The sequence below is a fragment of the Liolophura sinensis genome, chromosome 6, assembly GCF_032854445.1.
Source record: "Liolophura sinensis isolate JHLJ2023 chromosome 6, CUHK_Ljap_v2, whole genome shotgun sequence".
In the NCBI taxonomy this organism is placed as follows: domain Eukaryota; kingdom Metazoa; phylum Mollusca; class Polyplacophora; order Chitonida; family Chitonidae; genus Liolophura; species Liolophura sinensis.
This window is the reverse complement of record NC_088300.1, coordinates 22,453,498-22,468,886: the sequence shown is the minus strand read 5'-3', so window position 1 is coordinate 22,468,886 and position 15,389 is coordinate 22,453,498. Positions and strand designations below refer to the sequence as shown.

At 37.0% G+C, this 15,389-nt stretch overlaps 1 protein-coding gene across 2 annotated transcripts; it reads left to right on the top strand.

Annotated features, from left to right (window-relative positions):
• Positions 1-195: 195 nt before the first annotated feature.
• On the top strand, positions 196-14,502 carry LOC135467725 (double zinc ribbon and ankyrin repeat-containing protein 1-like). Of its 2 annotated transcripts, none has more exons than XM_064745547.1 (20): positions 196-232; positions 1,450-1,593; positions 1,884-2,031; positions 2,586-2,712; positions 3,113-3,209; positions 3,466-3,569; positions 3,870-3,961; positions 4,183-4,300; positions 4,734-4,946; positions 5,357-5,479; positions 5,867-5,973; positions 6,362-6,389; positions 6,931-7,153; positions 7,761-7,864; positions 8,292-8,454; positions 9,988-10,082; positions 10,935-11,015; positions 11,340-11,473; positions 11,857-11,931; positions 12,442-14,502. In XM_064745547.1, exons 2-20 carry the CDS (start codon positions 1,485-1,487, stop codon positions 12,587-12,589), a joined length of 2,289 nt encoding a protein of 762 aa, XP_064601617.1. In that variant the 5' UTR covers positions 196-232; positions 1,450-1,484; the 3' UTR covers positions 12,590-14,502. The 2 variants fall into 2 exon arrangements, with proteins under 2 accessions (XP_064601617.1, XP_064601618.1); XM_064745548.1 differs by having other exon boundaries at positions 205-225.
• The last annotated feature ends 887 nt before the right edge of the window (positions 14,503-15,389 follow it).

Genomic DNA, 15,389 nt, shown 5'->3' with positions numbered 1-15,389 from the left:
TAGAATAGGCGTTAGGGCTGAAATATGGCTCGTCATTGAGCAGCAGATATTATAACTCATTTACAATCACTTATTATATCAGTATAGGGGTAAAATAAATTTACATTGTTTAATTTGACGCTCCCTTTTTGGCATTTTACTGAGTTTGGGATTACATTTTGACCAATTACTGACATCATTAGTTGTCAAGAGTGAAAGGAAACTGTTTTGTGGTTACCACACAAGGTGCGCGGTAAGACTTTTCTAAAAATACTACTATTTCTATAACACTTTATTTACACTTAATACCAAAAAGCCAGTGCAACGTGCGAATCACAAAAAAATGATTAAGGTTCACAAAATGTTATCTTTATGAAAACAAGGCAGGGGCCCAAATGAAACAGATTGACAGTGTTGTTGTTGTTAGTCCCTGTTGTGATCCGTAGGTCAGATCGTGTTTGAACGTGCCGGGTTTTCGCGGGGCTTAGTTCGATTTTTCACAAACTGGTTGTGCCATAAGTTAAGTTTTCATTTAACATTAGAGTTCGATTGACGATATCTAACCCTGGGTGTTGTTGTCAACAAATGCCAGTTTCATTACTCTGTCAACCGTTTTACAAGTCTTTACATGATGTATCTACCTTCTAAAACGATTTAGGTAGGTCTGGTATTTTGACTTATATTGCAAATATTTAATGGTGTTTAAGTCATTGCTCATTGTTTAAGCAGGGTGTGTGTTTAAAATGAATACGTTGTGACAAATTCATGCAGGTACCTCTTATTGGTGTGTCCACGTGAGATGTGATGGTTATGTCTGAGAGATTGCTGGATTGCTAGGACAAAGCTGCACCTTCATCACTTATTCCTCATACTTATAGTAAAACTAACATGGGCAATTAATGGATTAGGACATATTTTTTCTTTATGGTGCTCTACCAGTCATCCATCATTTAACATACCCATGTAAGTTATTTTCAAATTACTTCACTCTGTAATTTTCCACCTATCATCATATATCCACTGGTGCAATAGGTTAAGGAGAGAAGGGCTGCTAATTTTTGCACATAACATTTAAGGCTTAATATTATATGTGTACCTCATTTTCTTTTGTAGAATTTTACTGAACAGGATATTGCTCTGAAATGTTGTATAATTTCCTAAGCAAACATTTCTTTCATATAGTGACTACTGAGTTTGTGAACAGGTAATGGTTGTGAATGTTTTAGTGTTAATGACAGAGAGACAGTGTTGTACTCGCTGGAGACAGGTACTTGACCAGTGCGGTCATATCTTACCTACCCTCATATCTTCCTAGTAGGAAATTTCTCATGTGTCTGTGAGATGTAGTTTCATGTGAACTCTCTCCATTTTCTCCAGCCTTATAACTTACTATTATCACGTACACGAAGCAGACAATGTTTGGTGTAATCCACTGATAAAAAGTATGAAGTAAAATCTTTCTGCTTTCAGAGGACTTTTGAGATCTTGTATCTCTACCTAGCAAGATGACAGCCGGGTCTGTTGCCGTCCCTACCATTGTACCACTTAGGCCACCCCTGTCGACAAAGAGTAAAACTTCTGTCGACTCAAACACAAAAATAGAACTCAGATCAGGTAATCTTATTATTCACTGATTGTTTTGATGAATATTTGCAGGTCTCAGTTTATATCTGCTTACAGAACAAGAACTCAAAGTCTTCCAGAGTATTAATGCCATGGCAGTACAATGTGTAAACTGTATATTGGTTACCAAAGCTAAAGCTACTATGGGGAAGACCCTGTCGGATTTAATATTTTAGTTTTCTTGCATTATTGATAGTCTGCTGTCATGTTGAATCAATTTCTATGAAGGACTGATGAGTCTTTAAATGATTTGGTCATTTTCTTGTACTTTTCTTTTTCAGAAACACCAGAAACGGATATTTACTACACAATCAATGGCACAAAGCCAGAGCCATTTCAGAAGATTGGCGAAAAATGCACACTTAAATATAGGGGCCCATTTACGTTACCTGCGGGCAAAAGGCCTGTGAAAGCTGTCGCTGTAACAAAGTAAGCATCTGTAAATGATCCCAGAAATACTAACAACAAAAGATTGAGTTATCTGCTGAACTACTGAAATATAATGCTTTTTGAAATGTTGTTCTCTGTACATGTCTTAACTTTAATCTAAGCTGTGTGGGTTCCCATCTGGCATGGTAGCAACATGTAGTTTGGTGAGGTTTTAACACTGGAAAGTTGAGAACTTGCCTTTCGCTTGAGCTATTAATGTATATGTTTTTTCGGTCTCAGTTCAGTGATGAAAATGATCTCTTCTTGATATACATGTGCTGTATTTCATCTGAAGATTGGCCTGTGAAGTACACTGTTAGAAGCACATAAAGCTTTAAAGCGATACATTTGAAGCCAACACGCAAGTTTTTCCGACAGAATAATAATAAAACTTCACAGAATACTTATAAGTAGCCCTACAAGGTTGATGAATTCGTCACAAGTAAGGAGAGTGTTTCACTTGAAAAAAGGTAAGTTTTAGGAGAAATACAGTATTTCCTGTCTGTGATGAAAAATTAGTTAATGTAACAAATACGTAATATGTGATGTTGCAGAGATGGTATACGAGAGAGCAACGTTGTCACTAAGGTGTTTGAAGTTGAGTATGTGCCTGTAGAGCCACTCTTACCAGAGGATGATGGACTTTCGTTTCAACATCAAATGGAGAAGGAACGACGAGAGGTATGCAGGGTACATCAGTCTTCAGTAGAACTGTGCTTTAAATTTAATATTATGTTCTGTTTTTTTTTTTCTTTTTTTTTTTTTTCTTTTTTTTTTCTTTTTTGGATGGAAAAGGTGTATGGTGTTACAAGTACTTAACAAAATGATTGGTTCTCAATGTATCTATATACAATGCTGGGTTCTTGTTATTATTTCCTCAGGCCTATTGCTAACAATTAGAAAGTTGTACCAGTCTAATCAACCTAATCTAAGATGCTTACATGTGCAATACAAGGCTATTGCAATGAACAGGTCTGTTTTGTCTTATCATTTAGAGGTAACAAGCACAGAGGAGAAAGTATTTTATCACAATTTGTAGAGAGATGTTGTAGAGACTTTGTGAATGTTTATTTATCTATAGCTGGAGGTGAAGAGGGCTGCTAAGAACTACCTTTTGTCCTCCACAAAATCTGCCTGGACAGATGTACAGAGAACAAGAGACGCAGATCACACAACAGGTATTGAATCTACATTTTATTTTTTCCATGAACAGGGAGCAATAATTGTTGAAAATTGATGTTTTTGCCATAAGTAGTATTTCACAAAAAATTGTTTCTAGGTTTTTCTTTGAACAGTTTGCTAAACCAGAATATCAGGTGACAGCTTTTAGTCTTGTATGTGTTTCCATAAGCATAAAGTTAGGCTGCACATTTTGATGCTTTTCACAATGAGCAGTGTTAGTTTACTAGGAATGCTCTTACTGTTATGTTACAGACCTGGATACCCGGAGATCAGATTTCAGACAGACAGGCACAAGCCGTTTCCCTACCTCCAGGATAGGAGGTAATACTGAGAGGAGTTTAGGATTTGATACAGAGGTATGAGAGCGTGTTTTGTGGTTGACATTTAAATACAGTGGGGTTGGTAGGGGTTGTGGGCTTGCTGACAGTGTGTCTTGAAGAGTTCTTGATATATTAATTAACTCATGATGAGTGACTTATCTTGTGTGAACTTAGCTCCTGGTTGTTCAAGTATCTGGCAGTGCTCAGTAGTCTCCTCTTGAGGTCTAAACACAACTGTGAAACTGTTAAAAGCTAAGTACAACTGTACTGGTAAGCATAGGTATGCTCTATGCCCACTAACTTTAAAATTTTATTAAACTTTTTCTGTCTTTCCAGAGGAGTGCTATAGATTACATAAGAGATAGGAGATCTATGCCTGACAATTCCACACAGCCTCTTCGCTTGCAAAGGGAAACTGACTTTTTAAAGTAAGTTTTAAATTGTACTAGGTATTTATGATTAAGAATTCAGAAAAAAAAAAACGATTTCAACAATGGAATAAAAAGGCATAAAGGTGTAAGAGGAAAGCTTTGAGACTTATTCCTAAAGATTTATTTATTTAAATATAAAGAGACTTGAAAGTTGCAAAGATTTTAACCACTTGTTGTGATGAAAGTGTCGGTTTCATTCACATGATTAACATTTTCAGGTGCGTATATTGCTTTGCTGACCGCCCGTCTGACCCATATGCCAGATTTTGTCATGAGTGTGGAAACCCTGTACCCCAAGTACCTCAAACAAGGGCCACACCCCCTGAACCAGGACAGGTAAGACCACAATAGGTTTTGTAGTGGCTGAATCTGCCTTACTTTTGTGCTTTATGTGGCCAAGAAAACTGCAAGTGGAAATTGATTCTCAAAATTAATATATGTTAGATGCATTTGCATTGCAGATGCCTGTCTTTGTATGAGGTATAGAGTGCCTGTCCTGAAAGAAACTGTGAATTTGTTTTCCCAAATTGAAGAAGTCTTTGTACATGTTGTGTGTATGTAGTATTTGGGATGTCTTGGCCTGTTAACAATGCAATTTAAGATCACGGCAGAGTAATGTACCAATTTGTCAAGGACACCTTTCAAATAATAATTTTCCTGTGTTTGTCCTGAAATAAAAATCTAAGCTGGTGTTGAATTTTACCTGTGAAATTTCCAATTGCGACCTTTTCAGCATGGCTGGTCCTGTTTTATTTTTTCTGTCCCACAGATGGGTATGTGTGGTTACTGCCACTCTATGGTGCCTTTCAACGTCCGCAGCTGTGTGGTGTGTGAGGCCCCAATCCCTGGCCAGAGATCCCCCTCCCCTAATCACAGACTCACAGAGAAGAAGGTGTGCACGCTGTGTGGAACAGCCAACCCATCCAGCCTTAACTCGTGTCTAACCTGTGATGCACGCTTACCCATTGGCTCCCTGATGAAGGTGAGTAGGGAAATCAGTTATCTGATAAATTTCAGGGTATTTTTTGTACAAGACGCTATTTGACACCACTAAAGCCACACCAGTTTAAATTGTTCCTTTTGGAGCAAAATAAATCTTTTGGCATTGTTGGAAGAGGGTATGGAAATAAACTGGAATATCATAAAAACATCAAGATCAATCAATATAAGAAGTGTCGGCTCAACACGAAATAAACTTATTAATTTTATAATCAATCTGGTTATTTCAAAACTTACGCATACGAAGAGAAACACTTTACTGAAAGTAGAAGTTGCTGTTTTTTTTCTTAGTACAGATGGCTGACACTAGCTTGTCATTATGCATCATATTTTGTGTATCTCTGTAGTGGTGTATTATTATCTTTTGTGTGTGTTTTTTTTTTTTTTGATCAGGGTGTGTACAGCGGTATGTCTGCCCCTCCCCTGCCCAAATCAGAGGGCAAGCTCCTCCAGTGTACAAAATGTGGACGTGTTAATAACGGGGACTCACGATTCTGCGATTGGTGCGGTGCTAAGGTATGTAGCCGGACTTGGTAAGAATCTCTTTAATCTTCACATTCACATTTTGATTGCCAGAAGCCTTAGTGCTAAGCTGTGTATGTGTCATATGCTTTGCATATTTACATATGCTGTTGAATTAACAACCCTGCCAGTTTAGTCCGCCAAATAGGAGCTGTTTTTAAACATTCACATAATTTCTGCTCTCTGCTCAGGTTTGACGCTATTCCAGCTCTACCAAAATGCTGGACCCTTTTCAGACACGTCACGTAATATACCCGGTGGCACCTACCAGTATACATGTTGTAAGCTGCACTAACTTTACAGTACCAAGCAACACCTGTTTTCATTGCACTGTATGCAGTTATTCTCAATTTTAATGAAGGACTCTTGTTTTGACAACAGCCTGATCAGCCCTCTACAAAGTTGGTCTGCTCCAAATGCAGAGCCTCCAATCACCCCTATGCTAACTTCTGTGGATCGTGTGGAGTGAAGATTGAAGCTCCTATGAGGTAAAGAACTAGGGCAGTAGAAACACATTATTCCTGTTCTGATGCTTAAATCTTAAGAAAGAATAATTTCTAAGAGTATAAATGGACATGTTTTAGACTGTATTACCTGTTTAAACATAAAATAATTCAGATTCAGTACTGAAAATGTATATAGCACATAGGTTGAGGGAAGGAGTGCCTTTCCATTCTCATATGTAGGTAACTAAATTCAGAATGTTAATTGCATGATTGGTGCTTTTGTTTGTCTACTAATTGTAGTTTGTAGTTTATTAGAGCTAACCTCAGGTTTAATTTTTCTATTCGTGATGATTAAACACTATGAAATAAGAGTTCTGCTCCTCTAATTCTCCTGTGTCCTGTGGTGATGTTTGTTCTACTTTCCTTTCAGAAATGGGTTTATATCATCGAGCATTGATGTGAGTATTTGGTGTTATCCTATAAGCCAAACTACTGACTTTGTGAAATTAAAAAATGTATGTTTAAAGTTTGTCTTAATGGAATAGTTGAAGTCTAACATCATGTAAACTGTTGGTGCACTAAATTGTTTAAGCATTTGGTATTACATGTATATTTAGCACAGACTGTTTGGGCACAAAAAAATCATTTTGTGAAACACATGCCTTGGTCACGTTGGTAGCCTCAGTGGCCTTTGAATGCATCAAGCTGGAAGGATACCATAGACAGTGAAATTGCATTTGTGTTGCATTAAAGCATTGTGCTGAGTCTATGGAAACACTCCACCATATTTATTTCACTCCCATTCTAAGAAGTATTAACAAGTGAGTAATCACAGGCACAGTTGCATGTCCGTGAAAACACAGCCTAAGAAGCTTCTGCGTATCCGGTAACAATATAAGGATTAAGTCATTTGATCATATTGATAAACAGATTTTATGCGTATTGAAGTTCAAGGTGATTCACAGTTAATACTTAGTGTAATACTGTGGTACATTTCAGGGTCAAGGCTCATTACAAGCTAAGTGGAAGCCAGTGACCCTGCCTATGGGAGGTAGTATTGCCTCCCGCCCCTCCTCTAGTGTGGCCACCCAAACCGTGGGTCTCTTCTACCCCTCCCAGACGGAGATCCTTAAACACCAGCAGAAGGAACAGGAGAGGCAAGCCATTGTAAAAACCATGAGTGACAAGCAGCCAGTACTGACAGCAGTCAGCCCGGGCAGAGGTTAGTACCGGGTTTTATTGTAGTGAAATATTTATACTTGAAACACTTTTGATTTGTCACAACTGACAAGCTTCACTGATTTCCCTTACCAGAATTATAATTTGCTTTCGGAGGAAGCTGTTGACCTAATGATCTCCACTGTTGATCAAAATAATGTTACTGACCACAACTGCCAGTCAAAATACAATATCAAATAATTTCAAAATTGATGTCTGTTGAGACCATGTTAGTTGGGTGTGTCTATGGGTCAGGCAAGATGCCCATATATTTAAAAGAATAGGCCGTGCACAACAACAAGAAAGCAAATGTTGTGTAACTGCACATCGATGCATTATCTTAAAACAATCAAGCATTGCAAAAAGCTTGAATGAATTGAACTGTGTCTTAAAAGATGTTGCCTTCCAGCTCTAGTGTACCACAATCTTATTGGTGGACAGGTTGCCTGAGAGGCAGTCTTTGTCCATCTCATTCCCCACACCAGTAATAATTGTTAGAATTTTTCATACCCTAAACATGTTGTAAATCAAATGGTAAATGTGACTACATGTCTTTCTGTCTTCATAACTTTGCTTGTCTCTTATTTTACATAATTATTTGATATTTGCAGGCTACTGGAGAAAACAGATGGACCATATTTGCCAGCACCTGAAAACATATGCAGCTAATAACGCTGAGTTCAGGGCCTTGATTGGAGAGCCTCGAATGGGAAAGGTGTGTGAGAATATCTTTTAGCAAAAGATAATTTGATAATCTTTTGTAAAACAAAAGAAATGGATGTTAGTTTATGCAATCGTCCCGAATTTGTATGGTTTAGAAGTTGTTTTGTGCTTGAAGTGCCTTGCCCTTGAAGGCCTTTTATTCCAGTTGGTTCCTTGCTTCCCATATTGTCTGTTTTGGAGTGTCACTTTTCCCGAGACAAAGGAGTGCACATGCTCAATTCTAGTTCTTACTTTTATGGCTTAGGCTACATGAGGAGGTATGTCCTCAGTGAAGTGCATGTGTGTTTTTTTCAAGCATCAACCTCATATTCAATCAAAAAAGCAAACATCATTTTTCTTTCCTATTCCATAACATAGGTATGATAAGGTTAAAGATGCGATATAATACAGTAAATGTGACTATTGATTTTCTTCTCTAGCTTTTGTCCGTAGCTATTGATGAAGACAGTTATCAGCTGAGTGTCACAGCCAACTTTGTCCTCCGTGGAGCTAGGGACCATCTTCCCGAGCATAAAACCAGATTGAGCAAGGGAGACTACCTCGGGAGTGGCGACTATGACAGTTACTCTGAAAGAGACACAGGTAAGATGGAGAAAGAGGTGTAATACACACTATGTAGAATTGAACATGATTAGGGCACACATGGTCATTAAAATATAGAAAGCAGTAAGTCAGTTTTGTAAAGTAAGAACTGTGGAGCTTTCACTATGAATGGTTGAAAACAGTCAGGGGTTAATAGAAGTCGTCTGTATGAGCCGATGTTCGGTCTATTGAATAAAAACTCAATAACTGGTTATATGTATTTAATTTGAGGTTGCTTGTGGAAAGAAATATTCAAAATTTTACATTAACTCAGTTTGAACATATAAAATTGAATAAAGTTCCTCAAAGCAACCGGTTTGCGTTGCAAGTTATCTCCCTTTTACAGAAATCTCCCATGACCTTCTGCATTGATTAGATTAAGAAGGCAATTTTTGGAATGAATGAATGAATGATTATGGCTTAACGCCAAATCAATTTTTGGAAGTTGACAGGTGTATAAAATCAAACTCAGTAAGGTTCATTTGTCTTTCAAATCGGTTCTCATGAATAATTTGCCCTGGTATTGACATTCAATAGCGTAGCGCGATTACTGCATTTAAGCGCTCACTGTCTGACTGGTCTCCTCCACCTGACTTCAAGTGGTACTAATATCTTCAGCTCCTTTCAAGGCAAGCATGCAGTTTGCCTTCTAAGTTTCGTTTTCAAGATTAATTAATGCATGACCATTCTGTCTTGATTCGTAACTATTGAATAGTTTTTAAAAGTGATGTCAAGACCAATTGCTCATATTGTCAGTTTCAGTCAATCTAGACTGATGCTCTAGGTTGTAAGCTTTCTGCGCAGGTCTTCCTTCACACTTCACTGGACTTATATCCTGAAATACAATAACTGCTATGTGCGCCAATTATCAGCCTGCAGTATCAACTAGGAGGCAAACTTCAGTTCATATATTGGCAGTAATAATTACTTTAATCAATGAAGGATAGTAACGGACAATATTCATTTTTAGTATGTCTAACCGTTGGTTGAAACAAAAAAAACCCTCAATTTCAGTTAATAGAATAACTCAGTTTCACCCAGAAAGTGGTGGTCAGTACGTTGAAAAATGCGTTCTATGAACCCCTGGGAAATAACACATTGCTTCTATGAAAATTCTTAAGTATGGCATTAAAGAACAATAAAGTATTAAAAAAAAATAGCTAAATTAATGAAAACTTTAAAACCTCTTTTTATTTCATAGTAAAAGTAATAGCAATATGGAAATACGTGTATTTTCCAGACTGATTTGCATAGAAATAAACAAATGGCCCAGTATGAATGTAAATTTAAGATGGCAACTTGAAATTGATTAGGACACAATATATCCATGTGAAAAAGGTCTTTATCAGACAGTGCGTACAATCTGTGGAAAGATTCAGTTCTGATGTTAAGGTACATTGAGCTTATTTAAGCTGTGGTGCCTTATTGTAAGTTGATTGACTTGCAATTCATCATGTGATTAAAATCTTCTAGTTAGATATTTGGTAGTTGTAATCCAAACCAGTTACATTTCCGTGTACTCGCTGATTTCAGCCAGCGAACCCACAACTCCATTAACATCTGCAAGATCAAGGAAAGGTGTGAAGAAAACCAAGAAGTCCAAGAAGAAAGATGTGGAAAAACTGAATGTGAGCAGTTTATATTTCTCCAGGGCAAATTTTACTGGAATCTGACACGCTGACATTACTAGCCGTAATGTACCAATATGGTAATGTGATATAAGGGTGGTTGTCATGGGGCTTATGTTACATTGAATCTGACACGCTGACATTACTAGCCATAATGTACCAATATGGTAATGTGATATAGGGGTGGTTGTCATGGGGCTTATGTAACATTGAATCTGACACGCTGACATTACTAGCCATAATGTACCAATATGGTAATGTGATATAAGGGTGGTTGTCATGGGGCTTATGTAACATTGAATCTGACACGCTGACATTAATAGGCATAATATACCAATATGGTAATGTGATATAGGGGTGGTTATCATGGGGCTATCATGTAATATTGTATAAATGGTGCATTTAAATGAAATAAATTGTGTTTGACCTAATGTGATTTATGTAAAAATGACTTTCAGAACTGCCTCAAAGTCTTTTAATGCCACTTTTGGTTCCAAGACTTAAGTTTGGTAGGTAGAAATGCAGTTTCAGATGCACATTAAGGTCTTGAAGCGCTATTGTTGAGGCCAACAACACACAAATATTAATCAGCTTCATTTCAGTTAATTAACTTCACAAAAATGACCCTATCAAGTGGATCAATCAGAATCAAGCAAAATGTGTCACTTGAGAAATGCTAACCACTAGCTGAAATACACTACTGTGTTAGAATGGTTTAAAATAGTTGACGTGGTTGTGATATCTGATAACATTTGTTATTTTTTAGACGCGAGATATGTCAGCCAGATGGACACCAGATTAAATATGATTTCGTAACTAGTTTATGTACGATGCATACGGTTTGAATTACAGCCAGAAGACAGGAAACTGTTGAGGGAGGTAGGGGTGGATGGTGAAGGTCAGGCTGCCGAGATACAACACCTTATTGATGAGGTATGCCCAACATATTGTTTCTACAACTTGAAAATGTAGGAGGAATCTGTGAAGTAAATGTTGTCATGACCCAGATTTATTTATTTGATTGATGTTTTACGCCTTACTCAAGACTATTTCACTAATACAACGGCAGCCACCATTATGGTGGGAGGAAACCGAGCAGAGCTCGAAAACCCACGACCATCCGCAGGTTGCTGGCAGACCTTTTGTAATGACACAGATAACTCATTCATTCATTTATTGGTTGTATTGTTTCAACTCCGACATCTTTCAATTTCTGAAGTTAACTGATGATATATGATGGTTTGTGTTATGGCTTAGGGGGCTGATCCGTGCCTCGTAAACAAGGATGACCTCCCCTTACTTCATGTAGCTGTGAAGAATAAACATGCAGAGGCCATTCCTGTGATCATTCAAGCTGGAGCTGACGTAAACAAGAAAGGCCCACCGTCTATGTGAGTTTTCTCCCCTGATTGTCTCCATTTTGTGATCAGAAAAATGAAGCTGAAGTTGAACCTTATGTATATATGTACTTAATGAAATGTTAGCATGAAGGAACAGATTATCATTGAAGGCTTGTTGGAACCTCTAATCAGGATTTAAATACTTGGTTATTTTTTAAGGAAGATTTTTTTTTCTTATTTACATGTTAGATTCCATGTCAGTTAGTTGCTACAGGCAAACCTATTTCTAGTTTTTATAATTTACTGTATTAAACTTTTTCAGCTACTAGCATTGACTTGTATTGTTATTTCAAAGTTGTATAATAGTGAATAGAAGTCATTCTGTCAGAAATTCTTTTGAAATGCTAATGGTCTAAACCTATTTGTACTATCAGTAAAGGCAACACCGCCCTGCATGAAGCTGTCAGCCTTGGATCCTCTGGCCTGGAGGTGATAGAAGCTCTGTTAGAGTAAGTTATATTAACTTTGTTGGCAATATATCAGTGGTAAATTGTCCTGCTTTTGTGCTACATTACACATTCATTTATAAACCAAAATGGTCAAAACATGAACTGTTACAGAAGAAGTGTACTCTTTGTAACTGGAATGGTAAATAAAAAAGTGAACTTTTCTTTGGCATTATTTTATTGAAGTAAATCAATGTCTTTGCCACTGACATTTTTCATTTACATACTGGTTTAGTTCTAGTTCCCGGTTGATAATGACCTTATAAATTGATGGAAAAACAAATGTAAATCTTGTATGCACATTTTTTTAGTACTCTGCTCTGCTTGAATGTGAAAAAAAGTTCTGCTTGCAAGAAATTTTGAAACGTATATCTTAGTCATAAAAGCTGTTATCAACATGTAAGATTTAAGATTTTGGCCCACGGATGAAAATGGTTCCATTCTTTTTCATGTCATTGAAATTTGTGACTTAAGATAAGTATCCATAACTCATTGATCAATCATCTTTCTCAGGAATGGTGCTGATATTCAGAAGAAGAACGATCGCGGAGAGTCATCATACGACCTAGCAGCCAAGGCAAATTATGAAACCATTGTGAAGAAATTTGCATCCACACTCGGCCAGAGTCAACTTCTGAAGATGACCAAGCCGAAATATTAGCCATTTTTATATTCAAGACGAACATGTAGATGTCTGCAAACCATATTTATGTGTAGGTTATTTTTTGCTTAGTAGACAAGTAATCCTTACATTTACAGTCAATGTAGATGACAAAGACACAATTAGGTGTCAGTATGTTTGATGTATATCAGAAATGGAAACCAAAAGCGAAACTGCCTAACACATTGAGAAGTGATGTGAGGAAAGCTACATTTATTATGCCAGTGCATGGGTATCTGTAATAACTGCTTGTATTGTAGTGCAACAGGTTAGAATGAGTCTACATAAAGCACAAGGATAAAACCACATTGCTCAATACTGTACATTGATCTCAAGGAGTTAGCCAGAACAAAACTAACCTGTAAGTTGGTGACATTTATTAACACTATTATAGCGGTATCCTGTAACTGTGTATTCTATTATCTTGAAATTTTTATATGCGTATGTACTCTGTGGTGTCATTTTTCAGCATTTCACACATTGACCTGTTACTATAGTGGCAGTTTATCAGCAGTAGACTGGGTCAAGAAACTGTTCTATTAGATGTTGGCAAATAGTCAGTAATGGATTTCCTCTGCGTATACAAAATGACAATAGTGTGTATTTTTCTAAGTGTTTAAATTTTATTTAAATTGTAAGACACTTGTAATTTGGACATTATTTTATATCTGGAGACGAATATCTCTAGTTTGCTTGAGGGAAGCTAGATGCTAAGTTCAGTTTAATGCTATTTAAATGGTCATTTAGTGGGGAAGTGTACATCAGTGTAGTATCAATCTAGCTTTTTCTGACATGCTTAGTGTACAGTATGTTGTCTGACTGTTGAAGTGTAACATTTGTTCTTGCTGCCATGACTGCAGCAGGTGAAATTTGGACTTATTGGAATGATAAGCAGGGAGTGATTTTTGTGGTAACATCAGCGCTGAGTTAACACAAAATATACACATAATTGTGAAGGTATTCATGGGACTTACATATGATGTAGCGTTTTATACAAAAAAAACAAAGTACAGGTAGTGTGTATGTATTTCATAAATGAAGATGATGATGTCCATTTCACTGGAGGGTCAAAAAATAATTGGTAACTCTTGTAAAATATGTATAAATAGTGCCTTGGATGGCATTTATTCTATATATTTTTAGCATATGTTTGTGGTACTTGGGCAAGGAATTGGAGGCCCTCTGAATAATTCCAGACATATATACTGTAGTTCTTTCCTCTCACCTGTTTGCAAGGTGTTTATTCAAAGATATTCTGAAGGCGTTATTCTGTGTACAAAATGGTACTTTTTGTGCAGCCCAAATAATATAGTTTTGTCTCTAAAATAAAGGTAAAAAGATACGTATATCCAGTGGAAAAAAAAAAAGATTGCACTATTAGGATGAAGTTACCAAACGCTCTATGAGGAGTATGGAATTGATAAACAGACTGCTGGCTGTGACAGGTACCAGTAAATCAGAACAAAACACCAGGTCTTCTCAGGGAATGCCATTAAAACCAAGCAGTAGCCCTCCAAATAATTTTATGACCAAAGTGTTCAAACAAATGCAGTGCGAATATTATTTACCATTAGCATGTATATCAGGTGTAAGAACTCAGTATTTGATATTTATACATGTCTCTTGTACATATGCATTTACAATGTGGTAGGTATCCTTTTATCCACCTGTTGGCCTATCGATCTCTACATGTAATTGATATAGGTAGATACTGGAAGTTTAGTGACTTTAAACCCAAGATTTGGGTTACTTTTGCTGTCATAATGTTATACTGAATTTTGTTAATTCATGGTTTGGAAATCTCAAGTAATTTTTTGGATTCTCTCCTGTTTGTTGTTATTGCATATTTATGAACTAAACCGTCCACTACTGTGACAAGTAACAACTAACACATATTTACATTGTTCATTTAAATAATGAATAAACTTTTGTGCCTCATTTCATCGATGAATGGGCTTTTAATTCAGAACATATGTGCAAATATTGTACTGTAATTCTTCAACCTTTTCACATGTTTATCAGGTGTTTATTCAAGGATATTCTGAAAGCATTACTCTGTGCTTTGATCTGATTTACTGATAAAATCTCAGTCGGTTAGCGCACTAGTGCAGTGTAATGACCCAGGAGCCTCTCACCAATGCGGTCTGTGCAAGTTCAAGTCCAGCTCATGCTGGCTTCCCCTCCAACCGTATTAAGGTCTGACAGCAAACCTGTGGATGGTCATGGGTTCCCCCCTCCCCCCCCCCCCCCCCCCCCCCGGGCTCTGCCCTATTTCCTCCCACCATAATGCTGACCGCCGTCGTATAAGTGAAATATTCTTGAGTACGGCTTAAAAACACCCTATCAAATAAATAAATAAATACTGGTAAAATTACACTATTTGGGAAGTCGTGAATTGGCCAATCCAACCAGTGTAGTTTTGTCTCCATAATCTATTTATAAATGTGCATAAATTTGACTCACTGAAAGTTGCTCTTTCATATGTGAAAATGTTGAGGAATTAGGGTACTTTAATTTGCCTGAAATAACTTTAGATTGTTTTTTTTAGATTTGTGTATTTACTTTGTGTTTTACACCCTACTATATGTTTTCATTACCTTCATCAAGGAGGTTATGTTGATGTAGGAATTTATTTGTCACTCCGTCAGCAACTTTAGGAGAAAAGTTATCCAGGGATTTGGATTAAATTTTGTGCAGAGGTTGGCATTGGACCAGTCCATTAAAGGACCAGGGAAATTGGCCTCCGTGCACGAAACTGTGTACCTCAAGAAGCTAAACTGACTATAGCTGTGGCAACTAC